Source organism: Antechinus flavipes, chromosome 3 (genome assembly GCF_016432865.1).
Source record: "Antechinus flavipes isolate AdamAnt ecotype Samford, QLD, Australia chromosome 3, AdamAnt_v2, whole genome shotgun sequence".
NCBI classification, from domain to species: domain Eukaryota; kingdom Metazoa; phylum Chordata; class Mammalia; order Dasyuromorphia; family Dasyuridae; genus Antechinus; species Antechinus flavipes.
In genome coordinates this window covers 195,210,637-195,227,451 of record NC_067400.1, presented here as the reverse complement: position 1 = coordinate 195,227,451, position 16,815 = coordinate 195,210,637, and the positions used below count along the sequence as shown (strand labels likewise).

Genomic DNA, 16,815 nt, shown 5'->3' with positions numbered 1-16,815 from the left:
ACACACACACACACACACACATACATATACATCCAAATATGTATGTATATATGCATTTATATTTGTATTAATATATACATATATAAAAAAATTTGCTTAAAAATCAGTTCCACAATTCCTCATTCAATGAAGCAGAGTATAATACATTAAAAATCACTAAAGCTGATAATTCAAACAATTTAAAGAAAATACTTTAAATTAAGATTTTGTGCTTTTCTTTCCAATCTTCAATTTCTCCTGATGATCTCCAATTCTAGTCTGATTGAGAATCACATTTCTAACTCAATCATTTTATCTTAAATTAGATTCCAATGCTTTTCAGTATTCTTTGTATTACCTTCTTAAATGTTAAATTAGTTTGATATCAAAATGTCCCCGGATTATTTTTCTTGGTTACCAGTAATTTTGTGTTTTGCCAGCTTCTCTTTAGATCAGCTATGATGGGAAAATATCCAGATGGAAACAGAAAGATCCTATTCTTTTTTTCTGTTCCTTGCTCTTTTAACCTTATGTGCCACCTTATCACCTGGTTTAGCTACATAATCCCCTGAAGCCTGAATAGCCCCACACAGGGGTGGAGGCTTGTCTCCAGGTTTCCCAATCCACAGAGGCAATGTCATGGCTGACTGTTGCAATAGAGTCATCAACACTCCCCGGCGCATGGTTTTCCGTGGAGGTTCTGAATCATTGTATAATCCTGCAATTTTAGCCGCAATTCACCTTTCTTCCAGCAAAGTCTTGATCTCAGCAATCTTATCCAGAGCTCTGCGCAGTATATTGCATTCTGCTTCTGCATCTGCCTTGGCTGTGGTATAGAGACCTCGAAGCTTTGTCCGGTAATAAGGGGAGATTTTGTTTTCTGTTTGCATTCTCTCACGTGTCTTCTGGATATTGATCAGGTTATGTTCACTTCGGGAGCGTTCTTCCTGCGTTTGCTTAATCAGTTGATGGAGCTCTGTCAGTAGTTCAGCTATTCTGGAGTATGCTGACACCAATGCCATGGCTGTGGTAAATACTGTTTTCTCATGACGCTGAAATAAGGACTGCTCTAAGGGGCTTTCTAAACATCCGCTACTATCACTACAATTGCTCTCGGGAGAAATATCCGTCGAAATAAAGAAAAAAGAAATAGAAACTAGTAGAGAAATGGTTCTGTTCTGGATGTTATTACCAAAAATAGAAAACTCTCAGTACTGTTTTCATTTAGATGAATTAATAGACAATTTTCAACTTTCTTCTTTTTAAAGTAATCGTTAATATTGGTATATTTCCTCTGTTTACTATTTCCATTTTTTCTTATATGTATATTATTTGAACACAGTTGTTTGCATATTGTTTCCACTATTAAACTGTGAGTTCTGTCACAACAGAGATAGTTTTGGGGAGTTTTCATTTATTTTTCTTTCTTTGTACTCTCAGGGCTTAGCTTAATGTGCTGGCACATAATAGACACATAATAAGACTTGAGGACGGACTATTATTTTATAATGAAGCTACATATAATTTAATTTGAGCATAATCAAATATAGGTCTAAAAGCCTGTTGTTACTAGCAATAGTTTCAAATACAACTTGCTACTTTCTTTAAAAGTTTAGAAACAGATATTTTATTTATTTATATTTATATTATATTTATTTATAATTTTTATATTTATATAGGAGCATTTCTATTAAATAAGTTTAATTATATAGTGAACCACTATTCTATTTATAGTAAATATTTAAGATGTTGGTTGGCATTTTAATTATATTATTATAAGTATTGTAATGTTAAAAATCTATATATTCTTCTCTCTAAAATAGAGAGAAGCTAAAACCAGTTGAATTCCAGAAAGGTTGGATGGGTAGATGAGAAAAAAGAAGGAAGAAAATTATTCATTAGTGTATGTATTATATTCATCATTTGGTGGATATTCAAAGTGTTTATACACTTTTCAAGAATACACATTCTCAGCTATTCCTCAATAAATAAAATAAAATAATTGTGAGGAGCCACAGAAATCTTTAGTTATTAGTCAAAAAGACTAGTTTAAGTATAATAATAATAATAATAATAATCCAAGTCAGTCCTCAAATCTCTACTACACACTCTCTTACTGACATCAGAAATGAGAAAGCCTATGGATCACTGGCCTCTGGAAGGTCACCTGAAAACTATCCTATGATGAAAATCTTTCAAAACAAGCTAGAATATTTTGTTTTATTTTCCATTTTCTCTAATCATTTGATTGTGAAAAAGAATTTCTGATTTCTGATTGAATCTAAAACCAAAATCTGCCGACCAAGCCATGACCATACTCTGACTATCTGCTTTTAAATACATTCTTAGAAAAAAAAATATTTCCTTTTCCCCACCTCTCACCCCTGGATTTTTATTATGATTTTCTCTGACTGTATTTTTGTGGTTCTTTCCTTGGAATAACTTGCTATTTCTCCCACATCTAATTCTAAACCCATATCTTTTAACTACTCAAGGAACAAAGACTGTGAGGTTACATGACCACCTCAGTGCTCCATGGTGTTAGTGACTTTTCCCATTATAAACCAGAGTTTTTCCAAGGATTTAAAGCTTTATCATAAATATCTCTGAGCCAATTCTGAATAAGGAAAAACAAAGAACAATAATGCAGTAACATTCTCTCTCCTTCCAAACCTTCTAATCCTTTTACAAAGTTATATTTTGCTTGGACTTGGAGTTGAAGATCTTGGGTTCAAATTTTGCCTCCTTCTTAGCTGTGTGATCTTAGGCAAGCCTTCTAATATCTCCTCTTGCAACTTTATGTCAAGCTATCTCACTCACTTTATATTCATTTTCTTAAATCTCAAATGTGACCTAGTCACTTTCCTATTTATTGAACTCTAATGATATTCAATCACTACCAGGATAAATTTTATCATTTTATTATTAATTATTTTATATGGCATTTAAAGCCCCTCATGACCTGGCCTCAACTTATCTATCTACTCAGACTTATTGCACATAGACTAACATCCAGAAAAAAAAAATGTTCCTTTTTCTGTTCCTCACACTTAGGATTGCATATTAGATCTCTCTCCCTTCTACTTCCAGAAATAGATTGGATTTTCTCCTTACTATCATCTCAAAGAATGTGTTCTTTCCTTCATGACTGAGCTCAAAAGCCACCTTATACAAAAGACCTTTTTCTTATCTCCCAGCAACCACTCACTTTCATATATCTGTATATAAACATGTTGTCTTCTCCATTTACAATGTTAGTTCTTTGAGAACAAGAACTTTTTTTCTTGTATATATGTTCCCAGAAGCCAGCAGAATTCATGGCAAATGTTGTTGTTTAGACATATCTGATTTCTTTTGATCCCATTTGGAGTTTTCTTGGCAAAAAATTCTGCTCATTTTTACAGATGAGGTGCAACCAGGGCTTGCCTAGGGCCACATAGCTAGAATCTGAAGCCAAATTTAAACTCATGAAAGTCTTCTTGATTCAAAACCCAGTATGCTATCCATTATACCACCAAGCCCTCCACAGTAAGGGGTCTAAAAATAATTATTGATTTGTTGATATACTAAGCCAAAGATAGAGGGAGTACCTACAGCATGAGTGAGACACGAAAAATGTTTAAAATAAGTTTTAAGAAGAACAACAAAAGGTATTTCTGTTCTTCTAAATGTATAGTAGAACTTTTGGAAACTAAAAAAAATTAATATATATGATATCAAGAAATTTTAATATATATTTATGTAATCTCATATATTATACAATATATTGTTTTATATATGATTTAAATATTGTGCATAATATGTTACATATAATGTACATAGATGTCTCAAAAATCTTGGTATATTTTAAAATTTAACAAGTTTAATAAATTCAGAAGCATAAATGCTATGAACTTAGAAAAACATTATTTGAAAGTTTAATTATTTAAATGTATTATATGCTTACATAGTTTCATGGATTTTTAATAATAAATTTAAAAATTTTAATTATAACAAGAAAGATTGCTGTCATCATGTAGTGATAATTTCAGGATGAAACTTTCTCACATCAATAGATTAATAGAGAAGATCCTCTTTCTTGGCCATCTTAGGGATCCGATCTAGTTCCATTAGATTTTTTTCTTGTGGGGTCACTTTAAAATTATGGGTATTTATCAAAATTTTGTTAAGTACATGATATTAAGACTAAAATTGCAAATGTTTCCAGTCACTGAGCATGAGCTGATGAAAGTTTTTAAGAAGTTCAAAAGTATACCTGAAATGTAAAGCACAATATAAACACATTGAATTGATTAAAATTATAGCAATACTTTTAAGTAACATTTCAAATTTTATTTTTGTAAGTTTGCAGCACTTTTAGCTCTTAAATTATTAAAACTTAAAATTGCCCTAAGAGTTTGAAATAGCTAGCTACAGATAACTCTAAATATCTATTAAGACATAACAATTCTGATACAATTCTGATGACCTTCATCTCTTCTTCTGAGGTCTGTTTATCTGAAGGAAATGCCTATTTATGACTTATATACAATTGAATTAAAAATGTGTTCCCAAAATCTCATTTAAGATCTGGGCTCTCCTAAGATGGTAAAAGAATGTCTCCAGTGCTTTCACATGATCTCAATATACAAGATTTACAGGATGATGAGAGGAGAATGAAATTTCACAGGACAAAAAGCCATTGAGTTCTTGACACTAAGATTAGGATAAGAGCAGCTATGTCCTGATTAGATTTTTTTCATGCAGGGATCCCAGTAACATTTGGCTCCAATATTTTTCAATACTAATTTTAAGGCAGTGTACACAAGTATTAGAATTAGTCTAGAATATGGGCTGAAAGGTGAATCAATGCCTTAATAGAGCTAATAAAATAATAATAGATATTTATAGAGTTCTGCTATTTGCAAAAAATGTTTTAAATGTATTATTTCTTGGAACCTAAGAATCAGAAAGTAACAGAAAGATAATAGTAATCATTATTACCAGCTTCATTTTACAAATGAGAAAAGTAAGACTAAAAGAGGAGCTACATAATACCTACAATATGACTGTTCCTCAGACCTCCCTAATATGAGTCAAGGACTCCACTTACTATACCATACTCTCCCTCTACATCTCAGCACATGTACATTTTCAAGAATGACATACTGTAATTAGTCATCCTAGATAATTGGAAACTTAGATAGTTTGACACTTTGAAGAAGCTATAATTTCATTAGTAAACATTCCCTCCATTAATAATGAACACAACTACTCAATGGCTTTTCATCCTATGCAATTAAGTCCTCACCCCCACCTTTCTGCAAAGCCTGTATATTTAGATCTAGCCAAAACACTAGAGAGATTCTTTTGTTCTTTTAGTATCATTCAGGCAGTCTGGTTATCTTTACATGACCTACCCACTTCTTTTTCTAGATACAACTGTCCTCCAACAATGTCTTTTACTTCCATGCTTGCATATAAGTTACTTCTACTGACATGTTACAGTCTCTGTGTGGCCTGTTTAATTACTTGTTTTCTTGATAGAATTATCAGCTATTTGTTTTGACAACATTTGTTTTCCTTTATTCTCATTTTCCATACAACCTTCAAGAAAATCCTCATTCTTCTGTGAGAATAATCACAGCTTTGACAAAAGATAGAAACCTGTCTATTCTTAGCATCCAGAGAACTACAGAAGTAATTTAGCAAGGGTCAATACAGGGAAAATTGGTAGCTTTATTGTTCATCCTGAGTCAGGTCTTACCCAAAATGACTTAATTTTAATTCTTACTGTCTGTGTCTCTGTCTCTCTGTCTTCCTCTTTGGATTTCTCTTTTGGATTTAAATTATCTCTGTAGTTTCCTTACACATGCGCGCACACACACACACACACACACACACACACACACACAACTATCAAGCTTCATTTCAATCAAAGATAAGAGATAAAATTTTCTTTAGGCTTTTCAAAAACTTAAATAGCATAAGACTTTATAATCAAAAAAACTTTACTCATTTTTTTTAATTTCTTAAACAATGTATATAGAGTAAAGGCAAAATGATATCATGTCTCATTTAGTGTGTTGAGACAAAATCACCAAATACCAAGGTAGACACATTGCTTCCATATGTATTGAGCCTAATGACTCAATGAATGATTGAGTATTCTGTGCAAATCAATTTTCTTTGCAAAAATAATAATAATTCTAAATATTATAATTCAGATGACAGTCTGAAAAGAGCAACATTCCATTGACTGGGATCACCAAAATCTTTATATTTTCGTTTATATTTATATAAACAAGTTTAAATGTCAAACTTTTTGGAAAACAAGTCAGTCTTCATTTGGCATATAATTTTAAAAAAGAAAAAAAAGGTATTTACATATAATTACAAAATCACTTTTATTTCTATTTCTAATAGTCATAATGCAGGCTAAGTTAAGAAAGGAAATATTAAGCTCAACTTCCCTATGGATAATTTTATGTGTTAATATATAAGGACTCAATTCAAAACATATGAGACAAACTCATTATTACTATATACTTGCATTGGTCACACAGATACAAAAGCCTAAATGATACATCATAAGCTTTTATCCATAGACATCACAAGCTAAAATATTCTTCATTTTTATTATAAAAAGAACTCTGTCACATGCAGAGAGAGTTCATCTGGCACCAAGACCTTATTGAATTAGAAATCATTACTCACAGAAATAAAATAAATATTACTATGAGTTATTTAAATAGCAACATTAGTGGCCATCACAATTTGTCAAGTCTGTTATCATAAAGCTCACTGAGTGCCAACAATATGATCAATGAACTTTAAAAAGTAAGGAAGGGTTTGCCCAGTTAGCTTACAGCAAGGTCCTTGGATGAACCAAGGGAAAATAAAAAGGGAAAAAAACAAAACTAGGTCACATTGTATTTGTAGAGTGTGTGTGTGTGTGTGTGTGTGTGTGTGTGTATAACATACAAATTCATTGATATGGAGCTGGAAAGAATTTCAAAGTCTGTTTTGTCCAAAAGAAATAAAGGGAAGTTAAACTGTTTAGAAGCTGAGATAATGAAGTAATGAAAATCAGATATGGGATTTAAATATATACCCTTTAACTCAGAAACCACCTCTCTTTTTACTATGCAACAATTTTGGAATTACTCTTTCATGAGAGACATAATTTATATCAGCAAAACAAAAAACATAACTTTTTTTTTTAACAAAATGATCATCCCCTTGATCTTGTATATATTTGAAGGCAAAGCAAACAATGGTTCCTTGAAGATAAATTCCCATCTCAGAAACAGAAAAATTCTAAGTAGTGATTAAAGCATGATGTTACCTTGGCAAACATAGCCCCTTTCTTCATGCCCAGCATTGCACAAGCACTTGCCAATGGGCACCAGCCACTCCCCTTCTGTGCTGCAGTACATTCTGGGTGGTTCCTCCTCCTTGGAATTATTAACACAAGAACCTCGGACTTCTACCAGGGACTGGGAGTCCATAGGTACTGTATCTGGAAACATTGCCAGGTTTTTCACTGTAAAAGGGCACTTTTTAAAGTATACCCTCACAGATACTAAGGCAACACAAGCACCAACATCTTGAAAAGCCAAATAAAAGCCTTTCCTGTTTACTGGGCCTACCTCTCGAACCTCAGTGTTGAGCTTGAGAATACGGTCCCCCAGGTCCATCTGTGTGAAACTTTCATCAGCTGCAATTGTGTCAATCTTGGTAAACTGATGTTCTTGGAATTTGATCCCGTGATCATCATCTGACTCCATGTAGTAGAGGTTGAAAGTCTCCTTGCAAGTTCCCAAAACCAGTGGGATACTATTGCAGTCCCTTAGTGTAAACTTGAGTTCCACATAGATCTTCTGAGCTGAATTTCTTGGGACCCAGTTTGTTCTCAGCCAATTATTCTGACTATGATCCATAACATTGCACACCTGGTAGGTCCTGATAGGGGTGTAATGTTCATCAACCCCACTGATCTCTTCCCACTAGTTTAAGAAAAAAACAAACAACAAAAGAAGAAGAATTGACATTAATAGGGTAATTATATTTTAAATGAGATGTTGGTATCTAAGCTGTTTCACAGAAATTATAAACACACAAAAAATATAACCATTATTTCTGTCGGCGATACTTTTGACATCACTTTTTACATGTCTCCTTTTGTGTTCTTCTTTTTTTCATCTTAGCCCAGATCCTTAACACTATAATTCTGGATTTTTCTCATAGATGTTCAATATATCTTTCAGATTCCATTCTCTTCTATTTTCAATTCATCATGCATGTAAGTGCCACAATTATCTTTGTAATGTTTATTGACCTAATCATGTTACTTCTCTGTTCAAAATTCTCTATTGTCTACCAAGCACAAATCAAATTCTTTTACAGAGTAGCTCAACTTTACCTTTCCAACCTTTATTTCTATTGCTTTCTTTCATGCACAGAATTAAGTAGTCTCTACCCTCTAAACTTGTATTGTAATTTCCTGCCACCATATCTTCATTCACATCACTTCCTATGACTTTAATCCTCTCTTCCTATATCAATCAATTGATTTCTTTGATTTTTTTTCAAATTGATAATCACATTTTCTCATGAGCCTTCACTTTGATATGCATGTACTTCTATAACAGACTTATCAAGCATCATACTTAACTATATGTTTATATTACCATAAGAGCAAAGATTGAGATTCTATCCCAGAATAGACCATATCACATGGCAAAAGGACCTGTGGATTAATTGAAAGTATGTGGCACATTTGTCAAGAGGCATATGAGATCATTTGCTGCTTCTCACAATTATTTGCTATGTGAGCAGGAGCAAGTTCCCTAAGATCTCTGAGCCTTAGTATCACTTATCATGTATGTTTGCAACAATCAAATGAGATCTTGTACAATGCCTTAAAGTGCTATGTAAATGTTACCCATTATTATCATTAAATTTTTGTTGATATTTGTTTATTGAATTGATCTATATTAATTAGCATTAACAATTCAACCATTATTTATTCTACAGGTTAAATGCACTGAACTGGGTTTCTTTCAGATCAAAAAATCACAATTCTGGAAAATTAGTTTTGGGCCTAGAAAATGCCTGTCTTCTGCTCTCTAAGAATAAAATCTCAGTGATAAATTGCAGTCTTTCAGTGTTGTTTAATTCAGTTGTCTATGCTTCTTGGCACTGATTATCCTTCAAATAACCAAGATTCAAGTAGATTCCATGTATTTATAGCTCCAAATCCTGCCCAAAGTAAATAAGGAGCAGTCCAATATCTTTGCTGAAAGAGTAAAAAGAAAATTATTTTATCCAAAATTTGATCTTATTTAGGAACAGGAGACTAAACAGACAGAAATCTATCAATCTGTTGATCTTTTCCCAGGAAAATCTAGGTTTGGGATCAAACATGATGTGTTGTTGCCAAAGAGCTTTGAATAATCACCATTATAACAATTCATGTTTATCATCTCTGTAATTAATTTTCTATAGACAGAAGGTTCAAGGATTGAATTTTAAAGGTTTCAGTCACATCAAGTAATGTTAAATGACCCAAAGCAAACTTTAGAATTATCTGTTAGAAATTGGAGAGAGACAACATAAGGCAACTGAATCTAATCCCATTACACATAGTAACTATCTTCAGTATTGCATTTAATACATGCGAGGGAATAAAGATAGAGTTACAAGAATTTGTACAGACATTCATTCATCTTAGTTCCAGTGGGTTAGAATAAAGTACCTTATTCTACTTTTACAAAGCAGTTAGCTTAATACCAAACCAATGGAGAACTCATAAAAATCACAAATTCCTGGAGGCAATAGGAATTAAGTTTAAGAAAATATTTTATCTTATTGGGAAACATGATTGGTCCAAATCACAATTTCAAAGTTTTCACATCATATCACCCCACCAACATCCATGCCACATTTATTTCTTATATTATTTATATTTTAAAACACAGCTGCTAATGATTGAGACCCCATTTTCTCCATCAGAAGATAAGTCCCTAGTAATCTTATTTGTTCAATAGCCTCTTAACCATTCTCTTTTATTACAGTCTCCAATTTTTCAAATCTATTCTGCAAACCCAATTCATCTTCTCCAAACATCTCTAAATATCACTTTGTAAATGTCACTTTACTGCTAAAAATATTTCAGTGGTGTAAGGGTTAAAAAGCCTCTAGAAGCAAGGAATGCAATTCAAAGCATGTGGGAGGACCAGAGGCACAGGCGAGTTCAACGTGGAGGTGGGGCATAGCCCCAAGAGATAGTGTCTGACCCCAGGTACCAAGTCTCCCTCCTCAGTGCTCTCAAAGCCTAGTGTGCCTCCCTCCCTCTTCTTGGACCAATTCCATTATGCCAGGTTCCTAGAGGACCTCCCCTCCCTTGGATCCTCATGGGGGTATAAATATGTGCTATCTAAGAATAAAGTTCTCTTTTGCTTCACCCCTACCTCCTTGTGGTCTGTCTCTATGTTATCCCAGTTGGTGCCCGAAGACAGGTAAGTATGGCCTAACCATGGAATCGACAGATGGACAATAATAAGGGGAGCTACAAGGTTAGGGTAGCATTAAGAGACACCACAAGTGGTTCCCCATTTATCTACAAGTTAAAATCCAAATGGTCAAAGATATCCAAAAGACAATCTATATAAACCGTTCCATTTTTATCTACTTATTCATCAAATCAACCTATTCTATTCATTGTTCCCAGAATATACTGTAAATAGTTCTTAGCACATATTTGAAATTTATTAATTCAATTCAAGTCATGCATTCTAGGAGCATTTCACTTCAGACCTATCTATCTCTTCTCAGAACTGCTACAAAATTTTCTGTTTATCCTTACCAATCGTTTGCAAGATATGTAATACCTTTGTACTGGTTTTGTACTGAAGCATTTTAAAATTTCTCTGCAATTAGACTGCAACTTCTGTGAGGGCAAAGACATTTTTGGAGTTTCTTTGTTCATTACCTAGCACAGCACTTTATACCATTTAAGAGAAATGCATTTTAAACTATCACTCTGATATGAAGTTTTGTGCATACAAGATTAAAAATCCAGAATTCCTTTGACATACCTCAAATTTAATGAAGTGATAGGATATGATGTGTAGGAAAGTACATGCAAGAAACTGTAGAAGATGCAAAAGAGTTTTTTTTTTTTTTAATGTAGTGTAATTTTGTTCTTAATTTTCTTCTTGGAATGTTCTTATGAAGAAAATCTGAAAGGTGCAAAATATTTATAATCTAACACATTGCTACAGAAAATTTTGTAAATCTAAAATTCTCTTTCAAATCTGAGATTTTCAACATTTCACCATAAGTAAAGCTGATATTGATTCCCTGATTTCTTGTGGGAGTTTCTTTAAGGCAAAGGGAATCCTCTCCTTTTTTATAAGCAGCAACAAACATTCCATAAGAGCCATTTTGTCCAAAGTATTTCATGGGAAGCTGTTGAGAGTGTGGCAAAGATGAGTGCAGAATATATAATCTGTGAATTTTTACTAACACCACATGTAAAGTCATAAGAGCTACATAAATGTCTGTCTCTGTGTGTGTGTGTGTTAAGGCAGAAAGTATGCCTAGTTCTAGGAAACCAAATTTTTAATGACTGCTTCAGTGTCTTCACAATGTTTGTTCCTAGATTTGCACAAAATTAAGTGCAATGCTAATAAAAATTCAGGGAGTAACTTGGTGGCCTTCTCTTTGTGCATTAAAATACATTCACAGACACAAACTGTGTGAACTTGGGCAAGTCATTTAATCTATTAGAGCCAGTTCCTCATCTGTGAAGAGTTGGAAAAGGAAATGGCCATATATTCCACAATCTTTGTCAAGATCCTTGGGTCACAAATAGGGTCACCAAAGAATAGGACACAACTGAAAAAATAATTTAAAAACAAAACCAAAAATTAAAAATTCAAGAGAATATAGTGCTTTCTGTGGAAAGTCTGTTAAAAAAAAAAACAAAAAAAAAAACCTATAAGATGATAACACCATTATTTACAAAATATGAATATATTTTCCAATTTTATGTAAACATTACAATTTATATTTTCACTATACATGTTCATTAGAATTCACTGCAACTTACAGTTGTTGTCTATTATAAGTAGCATTGAACTATATGCTAAAAAATTTAAAAAATACTCAGTGGGTGAGTTTCAATTATTTTGATATAAAATATGATTTTAATTATAGTGGTCTCATTGTAGTTTTTCTTCTCAGTTTTAATTTAGCAAATTAATACAAGCACTTGGATATAGAGATATAAATTGCAAAATAATGCAAACAGCACTGGTATGTTCTTCACAAAAAAGGTTACAGAGAGCAATTATCACTTCATTAATTTGTAATGAAGACCAAATTGCCTATAAATGATAGTAGAATGCCATTTCAGACCACTTCCAAAACAGCACATCCTTTAGCATTATCAAGCAATAAGGACAGGAATAAAACCCTGAAATTATCATTTGCTTAACAATTAAAAACGCATACACTAACTATATGAGACTATTCTTTTCATGCTTACTTCTGTTATATCAATAAATGACTGTTTAACTCTAGCTTTCAACTTTAGAAACACTAGTGTAATATTAATAATTCATTGGTAATTCATCATAGTCATGTAGGTCTTTTCCAGTTCAAGTCAGCTCTGAAAAAAAAAAAAAAAAGATAATATAAAAAATGTGTGGTATTTCTCTTCTTTTTTTCCAGGTAGAGAACACATCTTTCCTTATCTTCAAGAAATACCTCACAGGAATTTTAGGCAATTATATTTTCATTTAACAAAGGGAGATATAGACTCACTAGCCAATTAAAGACTTTTCTTGAGACTATGCCTGTACAGGTGCCCGCACATACACACACGCGTGCACACACACGTCCAAAGTGTAAAAAAAAATTCTAAGCTTTGGACTTCAAATTTCTAGTCTTTATGCTCTATTCAACCTTACTGTCACATAGTTGTTTTTCTCACCATTACACAAAACACTAAGAACTTTTCTATTCCATTCTCCTTCTCCCTATAGAAGCCATTCTGAAATTGATCCACAGCAGAAGGAATCAAAGCTTTACAGTGTACTTGCTCTTCAGTCAGGATAGCTTAAGGGCCTAAGGGAACTCTCAATTTCTACTTTCCCTAACAGTAGCACACCAAGCCAGTCGGGGAAACGTTTATTTTTAATAATTAATTGGTACTTAACATAACTATCATTTTGATAAACCCCAAATTATAGTAATTACTGATTTATATTCAATATTTAATTGTCATTGGATAACACTTTTGGCCATTTGCTGTTGTCATTAGAATAGTTACAGATGGAGTACTGAAAGCACTTACTTTAAAACATTTAGTTTAGTAGCTGACATTTAGCAAAATCGAGACAAAATTTATGTTTTCCTCCTCATTATTTACCTTATAAAAATATAGCATGAGCAGATATATATATTCAATTATTTGTATCTGAGTATACCATTTGGAAAAGGGACTAACCTCACTTCTGTGAATCACAGATTCATGGATTTAGAGTTGCAAGAGAACTCAGAAACGAATCCATTAATTTACAAGTGAGGAAACCAATGCCTGGACAAGTTAAATGACATTCCCAAAGTAACATTTGATACTACATGACAGAGTCAGGATTTAAACCTAGATTTTACCATGCCAAATCCAGGTTCCATTACATTGCACTAGAAAGGAAAACGAATGATAAATATGTCAAGTAACCTGAGTTGTCATCTTTCCCTTGCCACTGTCTCACAGTGGGATAATGGGAAAATCAATTTACTTTTTCTAGGCCTTGATTTCCTTAAGTATAATTTGGACTAAGTTATTTCAGAATATTTTCTAACTCTAAAACTTTCTTACCTCTTGCTATTTTTGCATGTACTTTTGTTAGAGGCAAGAGGAACTGGATCTCTTTTAAAAAACATAAAAATCAGTGTGTGTGTGTGTGTGTGTGTGTGTGTGTGTGTGTGTGTATTAATAAACTACCAAGTAAATGAACTACCAAGCATTTTTATCTAAAATGAAATGTCACCCAGAGTTCTTTCTAAGTTTTTCTTTCTTTCTTCAAGTATCAGATTTAGGATTAATTCTCATCATATCTTTGGACAGTTTTCCTCTTGCCCATTTCCAGGTCTGGTATTTTATTACTCCTCCTATATGCTCCCATTAAAGAAAAAAGACTACAAATCATTAATATGAACATCTTATCTATGCTAATAATTAGTTATTACAGTTATGAATATATGTCACTGAAATATTTGATTGTATATAAACATATTCTTTTTCTTTGTACTTAAACTTGTGCTGAAGCATACTACATATTTGGGGGAAGGTAAAAAGAGCATCCATATTTTTGCATATTTTACAGTGACTCTCAGAATTTAATTATAAACATAAATAGTTGATGAAATAGGGAAATGTGTTTTATCTAATACAAGGCCTTGCTCTTAAATGATCTAACTGGAGTTTGCATTTGATAGTACCTACTAGTGACAGGTAATATAATAACTAAAGTCTAATATCAAATGTGTACATACCCATATAAACAGAAGGGTGAGATAACTTTCCAGGACCTATGAGTGCTGAGCAAGGAAATCTAAAGGAAGCATGAACACTTAAGAGTCTAGGGAAAAGTTGAGTCCGAGGGTACCCAACATTAGACAGGAAATACTGGACTCTGGAAAGCAGTGCAAAATGGATAGAGCAGAAGTAAAAATGAACTGTTAAACAGAGTCTTTACCAGGGAGATGTAACACACTGATGTCACATTAGAGCAGTAAACATCTCAAAAGGGATACCTACTATCCAAACTCCATTTTCATTATAAATATTCAGTTCAGTCTTTTACTGGATTTTTTTCTGTGAAAACTTATTTTTAATTTGATAATAGAAATCCATTTGCCTTACAGAAATTAAGCGCCTATTTTCTTAGAGTATCTCTCTCTTCCATCAGAAAATGATATCTTATTTTCAACTAAGCACCATAGAAAAAATCATATACATAACAATTATTCTCCTATATGAAAGAGCAACTAAACAAAATGTATATCAATGTGGTTGTTCAGTTTATCCAGCACATTGCTTATGTTAATATTGTTGAACTGTGAGATTTCTTACAATGTAGGTATTTAGTTAATTCTTTTTAAATTGATTGAATTTAGCACTGGAAAAACACATAAATAATTTGATCCACACCATCAATTTGCAAATAAAATGTTTCATCCATATACTAAATCCCTGGAATATCTCACAATAAAGTAATTATATGACATTCCTTAAAGAAATCTCTCTAGTTTTATGTATCCATATATAAAAATAATATTAATATTTGAATAATCAAGCTTTCTTATAGATACTAAGTGATGAGTGACTGACCTTCTGAACAAGTATTAAATGTAAGAGTACTGTTCAAATGGATTCCTTCCCTCCAAATATTGAAAAATAACAATAGAAAAATCTTCAAGGTACATTTTAAGTCATTTGGAATGAAAACTATGCTAATATAGGCATTTATAAGATTATTACAAATGACAAATGACTTAGAAATTAATGCAATAGCAGTGACAGTGTTTCATTTCATATCAATTGTGAGATTCATGTAATTTCCTGCTATGATAATGGGTCACAGCCACACTAATCCATTGCAATTTTAAAAATACCTGTGGTGAACTCATCTGCAGAAATGAAATTAACTTTCGTCATTAAAATACATATTCTAAGTTTTATTCATCTTGTTTAAAATAAAGACCTGAAGATTATTTTGTTTTTATTCTCCCTCTCCATCCTTTAACAAAAGTAGCATGAATCTTTGAGATTTTCATTGTAAAGTGAGCCCCTTTTAAATAAATTCAGTGGCATGACACCAAATGTTAACTGTCCTTAGAGTCTACAAGGGCTTTTCTGCTGTTTCCCCCCAAAGCATATAGGATTAATATTGCATAAAAGTAATTGTAACTCTTTAATTGCTACTTTATATTATTCAGAGCTCAAAAAAATGGTCATGAATGTACAATTGTAGAACAAAAATATAATTTTATTTTCTACTGTTGACCATCTTCATTTAAAAAAAAGAAGAATAGTATAAAAAGGAAGTGCTGAAAAACAGTCCATATTCTCCAATACCTTAACAATACTTTATAAATATTTCTCTCATTTGCATTTTCAAATCAATTGTGTAAGTAACAAACACAACAATTATTCTCTCCATTTCTGGGAGAGGAAATCAAGAATTTCAGTAATGGAAATGATTTTCTCAGGACCATAGACTATAAGTGATGAAGCAAGAAATCAAACCAGCAATTTTTTATTTTTTTATTTTTTTATTTTAATTTTATTTTATTTAATAATAACTTTGTATTGACAGAATCCATGCCAGGGAATTTTTTACAACATTATCCCTTGCACTCGCTTATGTTTCTATTTTTCCCCTCCCTCCCTCCACCCCCCCCCAAGAGGGCAAGCAATCCTATATATGTTAAATATGTTGCAGTATATCCTAGATACAATACATATTTGCAGAACAGAACAGTTCTCCTGTTGCACAGGGAAAATTGGATTCAGAAGGTAAAAAATAACTCGGGAAGAAAATCAAAAATGCAAATAGTTCACATTCGTTTCCCAGTGTTCCTTCTTTGGGTATAGTTGTTTCTGTCCATCATTTATCCATTGAAACTCAGTTAGGTCTCTTTGTCATAGAAATCCACTTCCATCACAATACATCCTCATACAATATCGTTGTCAAAGTGTATAATGATCTCCTGGTTCTGCTCATCTCACTTAGCATCAGTCCATGTAGGTCTCTCCAAACCTCTCTGTATTCATCC

General features: G+C 32.5%; 1 protein-coding gene and 1 pseudogene across 1 annotated transcript in view; both read right to left on the bottom strand.

Annotated features, from left to right (window-relative positions):
* The window catches only part of EPHA3 (EPH receptor A3), a 339,310-nt gene extending 331,340 nt beyond the window's left edge, over positions 1-7,970 (bottom strand). The window contains exon 1 of the mRNA XM_051984382.1: positions 7,307-7,970. Within this exon, the coding sequence (XP_051840342.1) occupies positions 7,307-7,901 (595 nt within the window). The 5' untranslated portion in view covers positions 7,902-7,970. The remainder of the gene's footprint in view (positions 1-7,306) is intronic.
* Positions 383-1,309, bottom strand: LOC127553578 (SAGA-associated factor 29-like; annotated as a pseudogene).
* Positions 7,971-16,815: the final 8,845 nt, after the last annotated feature.